This window comes from Nuphar pumila, chromosome 17 (assembly GCF_984573655.1).
Source record: "Nuphar pumila chromosome 17, dmNupPumi1.hap1.1, whole genome shotgun sequence".
NCBI classification, from domain to species: Eukaryota; Viridiplantae; Streptophyta; class Magnoliopsida; order Nymphaeales; family Nymphaeaceae; genus Nuphar; species Nuphar pumila.
The window spans coordinates 75954449-75963281 of record NC_143265.1 but is presented as its reverse complement, the minus strand read 5'-3'; the positions used below and the strand labels follow the sequence as shown (position 1 = coordinate 75963281).

Genomic DNA, 8833 nt, shown 5'->3' with positions numbered 1-8833 from the left:
AAACCCTGATCTGGTTCTGCCCAACCGAGGTCTGGTCGGATCCAGTACCCGAACTTCAAATCGGACACGGTTCTTGATCAACAGATAGCGAGAAGATCCAACACGTTATATGTAAACAGAACTGTCTGATCCTATCTACTCCAAAGTTCAAACGATCTTCTCCCGTCTTCAGTCTTCACCTCCAACTTGCTGTCTAAAATGTTCTTACTAAAATACCCTCATAAAATTTAAAAAACTTTCTTACTCACGGTTGACGATTCTGCGTCATTAAGAGAAAATGAATCCCATTTATGTAAAACGCTCAATTCCCTCCTTGACCACGAGGACAGCCGATGTAGACGTTTGGGCTTTGAACCAGACTTAAAATGCTCAGTCGCTGGAAAATTCCTTACTCCCTTCACATTACCTCTCTTTACCCGGCGCATTCGCACCGGAAAACCTTCCCAAAATTCACCCCTATCGCCGGGAAAAGCACGGATACGGTAACTATGGGTGATGGTTCTTCCCATCCATCTTCATCTGCTGGAGATCCGAGCCATGACCATCACCACCACCATCATCATATTGGAGTGAGCAAGCTCTCACATAAGATTGGGAAGATAACACCATCATCATTATCATCATCATCGCTCCATCATCATCATGGCAATAACCATGATGACCATCACCATCGTCCTCCCGTTTACACCATCGACAAGAGCGATTTCCAGAGCGTCGTGCAGAGACTGACTGGCTCTCCGTCCTCCGAGCGGTTTTGCGACCCTCCTCCACCGTTCCGCCCGCCGAAACCGCCAAGCTCTCGCCTTCAGAGAATGAAACCGCCGCCGTTGACGCCCATCGCGAGAACCCCGCCGGAGATCTCGCCGAACCCACCGGCCTTCCTCGCCGACCATCTCCCGGCACCGCCGAGCGCTGCCAAGCATACCACCATGGGGTTCCTTGCGAAATCGACGGTGGGCTCGATCCTGCCGAACCCACTCGGCTCGAACCCTGGGCCTACCTCGCCGGGTGTTCTTCCCCTGCCGCTGTCGCCGACGCAGTTCCTGCTCCTGTCGCCCACTTGCTCGATGCAGATGCGATCTCCGAAGCCGCTCCTGCCTTCGATGTCGCCGAGCTCTAATTCGAACCCGGATTTGATCGATTCGGGATTCCCCTTCTCGCCGTCCTCGGCGTGGGGCGGAATTCTGCACCCATCGTCTCCGGGGTTCCTGCGGTTGCCGATCCCGAGCTCGAAGTGGTGACCGGTGAGTTCTCATCGTGTTTGGCCGATGGCCATTTTTGTTCTTCTGCAAATTTTTCTTCTTTCTTGTTCCTTTTTTTTTTTCAGTTTAAGCATTTCTTGTTGTGGAATTGTTAAGCTGTATAGCATTTCTTTCTTACAAAGCCCCTTATTTTCTGTTGATCACAACAAGGGTTTTGGGTGACATGGGTCTGCACCAGGCACTTAGTTTCCGTCAAAGGCTGTTATAATGTCAATTAGTCATGTGAATTCTACATCAGATCTTGTGGGTTTCGACTCAAATGCACTAATCTTGTGAGCCATGTTTTTCACAAGTACACACTTTAGGCTATTTTAAGTTTAAAAATAGAGGAAACATTGCCTATTGCTTCTCTTTTTGAAATAAAATTAGGATAAGAAGAAGGATCTCATCTTATGATGCATCACATGTCAATCCTAGCCGTCTAACCCAATGCATCTTGGTTGTCCAGATCCGTCCACATGATCCTAGCCATCCAGATGCATTCATAGGATCGAAGCATGCGATCCTTTTACTACCTGAAATCCCTCCTACAACCTTGAAACAGAATCATGATCTATGAACTTTCTGTCTGATGGCCCTGGTATTTCCCAAAAGGCATCCACCTGGAAGTCAATGATGAAAAGTTTGCTGTTAAGGGATACATGAATATCTTTTCCTTCATCAACCGCCATATTCTCTTCTTCACTTGCATGCTTCCATGCTTCCATTTCACCATCATTTCTTTATCAGATTTTGGCCTTCGTGGATTGCACTTGCCAATATAATGAACTGCTTGTCAGTCATTAAGTGGTGTTTAATATAGCCTTCTGATTGCCTAAACTCGTTTGTATTTGCAATTTAGGTAATCAAAGGAAATTTTGATGCTTCTTTCTACAACCTGTGGTAAAGGAACCAGAACACCACTTTCCAAAAGTTGTGTTGTTTTTCTCTGGTATGAATGTGATTTCATCATGTTCGAAAAATCGACAATTTTGCTTGAGCAAGAGATTATGCTTGAAACCATTTTGTTCCTGGGCAATTTCCTCAAAGATTATGGAGATGTCATGATTTTGCAAATTGGTGATCTCCCGCTTTGTCTCGTTTTGCTGATTAGTCTTAACCACCTAAGTTCATTGTACAGAAAATCTCTTTAAATCCTCGTCATGTCTCTCCTTTGTTTGTCTAAAGTTCCAATTCAACCCAAGTTTTCAAGTGGTGCATTGTCAAGACTTAAAAGGTTATACACATTAAAAAGTCACCAGTGGTCTAACCATTCTGAAATGATTGACCAGCCAGGAAGTGCTTGTTGGGTGCTGCAATGTAGTATTGTTCTTGTAACCACCTCTCAGTGATTAATTAGATTGGGCTAATTATTGGTTTAGTTGGTTCATGCTTCATGTTCTCTTTAGATTTCCTTCCATAATTAGTTGCTGTTTCTCCTTCATACACCCCATTTTGATGCTTCAAACTTATGATAACGATTTGACCAAGAGTCCAAATGTTCAAAATTCTCTCAGTTACTTCTTGGTTGCAAGGAACATCATAATAGAAATGTTTCATGATGTTTGAAGCATCAATGCTATCACTATGCCTCTGAAAACCTCGACAACTGATATGGATCAATCAAGTCCACCGATTTGGCTCAGCCTGCCTTTTGAATCTGCCGAGACATGGAGTCTGATCCACTTCTGTTAAGCTCGATCAGTTTAAATGGGTTGAAAAAGTGGAGATATGTGCGGGAGTCGGGATGTGAGATCAAAGTTTGATCATGGATGGCCTTAAATTGTTTTATCTTATCTCATTATAGTACAGATTTGCCAATTCTGTGTTAGTGAATGGATGATTCTTAGCCTATATGGGCTGGGATGTATCAAGTTATTATATGTTTAACAATGTTTTTCTGCTGCTGTATGGTCATACTAGGGCTTTAGCAAAGTTCACCTTTCCGACTTCTGGTCAATGAAATATTTGCTCGTGCAAGCCCTGCTCTTTTCTGAAAGCCTGCTTAGGCGTTTGGACAGTTTCTCTAGATTGAAAATCAAGTTTCTGCTTCATCTTGAATGATATTTCAAGTTGAAAACTGATCTGGTCTATCATTAGGCTACTTCTGGGTTGGATTATTTTGGGTTCCAACCAATCCTAGACATGATTTCAATATGTTAATTGGAAAAAAATATGAACAAAGATGAGTTGGAATCAGATATGGCAGGTTGCACTCTGGACACAAACCTGATCCAATTTGCAGCAGCATACGCATACACGTTGCAGGTAGAGATCAAATATAGGAATTACTGGTAAAGTGCATTTTTTTTATCATTGTTTCTGTTGAAAAAAAATCATATGAAATCATAATTTGGTGAGGCGGTCAGATCAAATAAGCTCAACGTCCAGCTGATCTGAACTTGATTTATTTTTTATGTTGGTATGTATGCACTATTGGCGCATTGCTTTTTAATGGTTCGTGTTCATGTTGCAGATTCGGGAGTCCAGAATTGTAGTGTGGAAAAGCAATGATGAAAAGCAAACAGAATATATGACTCGTTTGAGGAGAACAAACTTATCAGATTTAGTTGTAAAAATTGAACTGCCATTACAAATTCTAGAAGTTAGCGCTAGCTCATTGTGAAAAGGTAGTAAAGAAACAAAATGGTTTCTTTTTCTTTTTCTTTTCTTGGATTAAAATGTTGAAAACTTTTATGGTATATGTATGTGATTAACAGCATTCAAGTAAACCATTGGAGTGTTTTCTTCTTTCCTAAGACTTTATTGGTCAAATGCAATTGTGTTTCTCACATTATATCCTGTCATCTTCGTGCGTTAGTTTCTCTGTTTTTCCCTGATTTCATGTTTGCCGTGGCTGTTTTTTTCCTTTTGATGACGAAGGAAAACCCTCACCGAGAACAGGCCTACTTAATGGGTCCACTTCCGCCTGGGTGGAAAACTCGACCACCCAGTATATATTAAGTGCCCCAACTGTGATAAAGCAACAGCAGCCCCATACGCTAGCTGGATTTGATCCTAAGCCTTCATCACACAGGACCCTGCTAACCACACCAGTAACCACTGCGACGGTGTATGTGGTGGCTGTTATTTTCCTTATTTTCAGCATCCGGTTTGAGTAAATATGCGCAAATAATTGGTTATGGTAACCATAGTGACAAAAGTGAAAAAAATGGCAAAATCTCGGCAGGCAAAAAACTCGGGAGATTTTGAAAATTTTCATAAATCACATTCTTTCAGCAAAATCTTCAGAATAAAAAATATAAAAAAATAATTTGTATAAGAAAATATAAATAAAACACATTTAAAAATAAAAATCTTGGGGGTTTTCATGATAAATATCTTTTACAAATATAAATTTTGTGATATTTGTCACGGTTTGAAAATCTCACAAGGAATTGCCGTTTTAAACTTTCAGGCAATTTCTCGCTATATATCGGCAAGATTTGTATAACTCTCACGATATTTGTCATGGAGCTGGTAACCTTATCGATTCTGTTTTTCTCATGCATTGTCCTCCAAGAGCCAAAAGCACAAACCGCACTAATGGTCAAATCAGGACCCGTAGTTCACAAGTTGGTGTATCCCACCCAACCCGAAGTTACCCGCACATTGTGATGCAAAATACTCGACATTATGCAAGTTGACCAAGATCAGATCAGATAATGAGTTTAGATCAGGTGCAAGTGATTGAACACTTTAAGTGCTACAAACACACCCGTGCTTAAGTGAGGTTTGATCCAGTGCCTTAATCTCAGCACCCTCACAACCACCCTATTGGCCAGACGGGCGAGCAGCATTTACACAGTAATGACACCATTTGTTAGTACTCGGACCATAACATAAATACCAATGTTGTCAATATTCGTGCGTATCGTCCTGTATCGGCAAAAGCTTAAACCCCTGAATTCGGCTATTTTTTAATAAACGTAAAAATACTTAAAATTATATTTTAATATTATTTTAATAACTTTAACAAGTATCAAGTGAACACGTAATATTTTTTAGTTATTTTTTGGCCAATTCAAAACTAATAATTGGCCAAACGATACAGGTCCGATACCAATACTGACAACATTATTAAATAACATTGAAAATGGTATTGGATAGGGATGGCGACTCGCCCCGGTTGGACAGGGAATTGAGGATATGAAACTTAGATGACCGTTAAAATCAAAACCCGTGCAAGGATGAACGCGGCTTCGCCCCATCCTGTTCTTGATCGCCGTTAGTAAAATAACTAAAATGCTTTTAAGGACCCGAGAGAAACAAGGCCCACCTCACATCGTCCAGTTTGGAACAGGGACAGACGACATGAAACAAGAATGAAAGTTAAAATCAAAACCCATGTGAGAAGGCGGACATGAAAAACGAGAATACAACAACAACAACTACGCCTTCATCCCAAAACAATTGGGGTCGGCGATATGAACCAAAAAAGAAAATCATTCTGGGTCTTCCACATGAATCCTTCTCCTCCAATCATTTCTATCCAATGCCATGTCCTCGGTGAGGTTCAAAGCATTCATATCCTTCCCTATCATCTCCATTCATGTCTTCCTAGGCCTACCCAGACCTCTTGTAACTAATATATTTTTCCATTTCTTCATCCTTCTAACTAGAGCATCATTAGGCCTTCTCCGAATATGTCCAAACCACCGTAAACGATTCTCATCTTATTTTCAATGGGTGCAACGCCTACCTTCTTACGTATTTTCTCGTTCTGAATCTTAGCTTTTATTGTATTTTTACACATCCATCTCAGCATACGCATCTCAACCACTCATTTTTTGAATATGATGCCTTTTGGCAGCCCAACATTCCGTACCATATAGTAAAGCGGGCCTAATAGCCGTCCTATAAAACTTTCCCTTCAACCGCAATGGCATTCTACGATCGCACAACACTCCAGTTGCACTTTTCCATTTCATCCACCCAACCTTTATCCTATGATTTACATCTCCATCAATTTCTCTATACTTTTGAATGATAGATCCCAAATATTTGAAACAATCATCCACCGGTATTTCTTGCTCACCAAGCTTCACTACACTCCCATCACTACTTCGTTGCTTACTAAACCGACATTCCATATATTCAGTCTTACTTTTACTAACTTAAAACCTCTGGCTTCCAATGTCTGTCTCCATAATTCTAACTTAGCATTAACCTCAACTCTAGACTCATCAATCAAAACAATATCATCAGCAAACAACATACACCACGACACATTTTCTTGAATTAATCTCGTAAGCGCATCCATCACTATAGCAAATAGGAAAGGGCTTAATGCATATTCTTGATGTAACCCAACCGTTATAGGAAAATTGGTTGTCACCCCTCCACAAGTGCGAACATTGATTATTATTCATTCATATATATATTTAATTATACTAATGTACTTAAGAGAAACGCCTTTCTTCATCATTATTCACCAAAGAACATCCCTAGGTACTCTGTCGTATGCCTTCTCTAAATCAATAAAAATCATATGCAAATCTTTGTTCCTCTCTCTAAATCTCTCAATAAGTCGTATAAGAAGATGTATAGCTTTCATAGTTGATCTTTCAGGCATAAAACTAAATTGATTCTCCGATATCATGACAACCTTCCTCGACCTATACTCAATCACTCTCTCCAAAAGTTTCATAGTATGACTCATGAGTTTTATACCATGATAGTTTGTGCAATCTTGTATATCACCCGTATTCTTATATAGAGACACCAAAGTATTCTTCCTTCACTCATTAGGCATCTTATTTGTTCGCCAAATCTTGTTAAAAAGATTTGTCAATCATTCTAAACCTTTCTCTCCCAAGCATTTCCAAGCCTCAATAGGTATACCATCTGGGCCAACTGCCCTTCTTGATTTCATTTTCTTCAGAGCCTCTGCAATTTCTTTCTTTTGAATATTGCGCATGAAATCACGATTTATCTCATGAAAAGGAATGGAGAAGTCTTCAAGATCCTGAGCATGACTTTCATTAAATAGCTTATCAAAATAATCTTTTCATCTCTCCTTAATCTCCTCATCTTTGACTAAAACCCTTTGCGTTTCATCTTTGATACATCTAACCATACCCAGATCCCTCGATTTCCTATCTCTCATCTTTGCAAGCCTATAAATATCCTTCTCGCCCTCTTTGGTATCCAACTTGTCATAAAACTCCTTATATACCTTATCCATCTTGTTTCGAACTACTTTTTTAGCTTCCTTTTTTGCTATCATATACTTCTCCAAATTCTCATTATCACGACTCTTACTTAGATTTCTATAACCCTCTCTTTTAACCTTAATATCTAATTTAACATTCTCGTTCCACCACGATGTATCCTTACCTAGCGGTACACCGCCTTTAGACTCACCCAATACCTCCTTAGCCACCTTTCTCATGCCACCCGCTATCTTATTCCACATTGATTCTGAATCTTCCCCGAGACACCGATCAGCTTCCTTAACTACCTGCTCTACAAACATTTCTTGTTTAGCTCCTTTCAGTGCCCACCACTTAATTCTAGGATCTATCTCATGTCTATCTATTTTGCGGCATTGTCTAATTCTAAGATCTAAAATTAAGACTATGTTGTGTAGCTACACTTTCTCTCGGTATAACCTTACAATCGATGCAACAACCTCTATCTCTCTTTCTAAGTAGGAAAACATCTATCTGACTCGTATTAACTTCACTTTTAAATGTTACTAGGTGAGACTTATCTTCTTAAACCAAGTGTTTGCTAAGATCATATCATAGGACAAACAAAAATCTAAAATCCTTTCTCCACTTTCGTTTCTTTCTCCTATACCATAGCCTCCATGGATACTCTCAAATCCATCCCTACTAATGCCTACATGCCCTTTAAGGTCACCGCCGATGAAAAACTTTTCTCCATAAGATATCCCTTGTACTACTCCATCTAAATCTTCCCAAAATTGATGCTTAATGGAATCATCTAAAACTATAAACCTACTTGAGGTGCATAAACACTAATAATATTAATAATATCCGTACCTAATACTAATTTAATAAATAAAATCCTATCACCCTTCCTACGGACCTCAACTACATTATTTATAAACTCACGACTAATAACAATCCCTACTCCATTCTTATTTATTCTTGTATATCAAATCTTATATCCCCACGGTTCTATCACTTTTGCTTTCTCACCTACCCATTTGGTATCTTGTAGACATAAAATATAATCTTTCTCCTGCACATAACATCTACTTACTCTACCAACTTACTAATTAAAAACCCTATGTTCCAAGTGGCTAACCTAATTTTACGGTCTTGGACTAACTTCCTTACCCCGTCGTGTGGAAGCCCAGCCCACTGCCATCTTTAGTATTGGAATATGCTTCAAAATAATATATATATATATATATATATATATATATATATATATATATATATATATATATATATATATATATATATATATATATATATATATATATATATATATATATATATATATATATATATATATATATATAAGTCATGTAGTTAGTTGTTCACTGCACTTTTGAGAGAGCGAGAGAGAATCACATGTAGGCAGTCCCACACTCGCATAAATTACAGACCAAATGT

The 8833-nt window shown here is 39.1% G+C and overlaps 1 protein-coding gene across 3 annotated transcripts; it reads left to right on the top strand.

The window, feature by feature from the left end:
* The first annotated feature begins 393 nt into the window (after positions 1 to 393).
* Positions 394 to 3973, top strand: LOC149812273 (uncharacterized). 3 transcript variants are annotated; one of them, XM_089993630.1, is made up of 2 exons: positions 394 to 1244; positions 3718 to 3973. In XM_089993630.1, the coding sequence occupies exon 1, from the start codon at positions 489 to 491 to the stop codon at positions 1239 to 1241; it is 753 nt and encodes a 250-aa protein (XP_089849756.1). In that variant the 5' UTR covers positions 394 to 488; the 3' UTR covers positions 1242 to 1244; positions 3718 to 3973. The 3 variants fall into 3 exon arrangements, with proteins under 3 accessions (XP_089849756.1, XP_089849757.1, XP_089849758.1); XM_089993631.1 differs by lacking the exon at positions 3718 to 3973 and adding an exon at positions 3165 to 3503; XM_089993632.1 differs by lacking the exon at positions 3718 to 3973 and adding an exon at positions 2759 to 3144.
* Positions 3974 to 8833: the final 4860 nt, after the last annotated feature.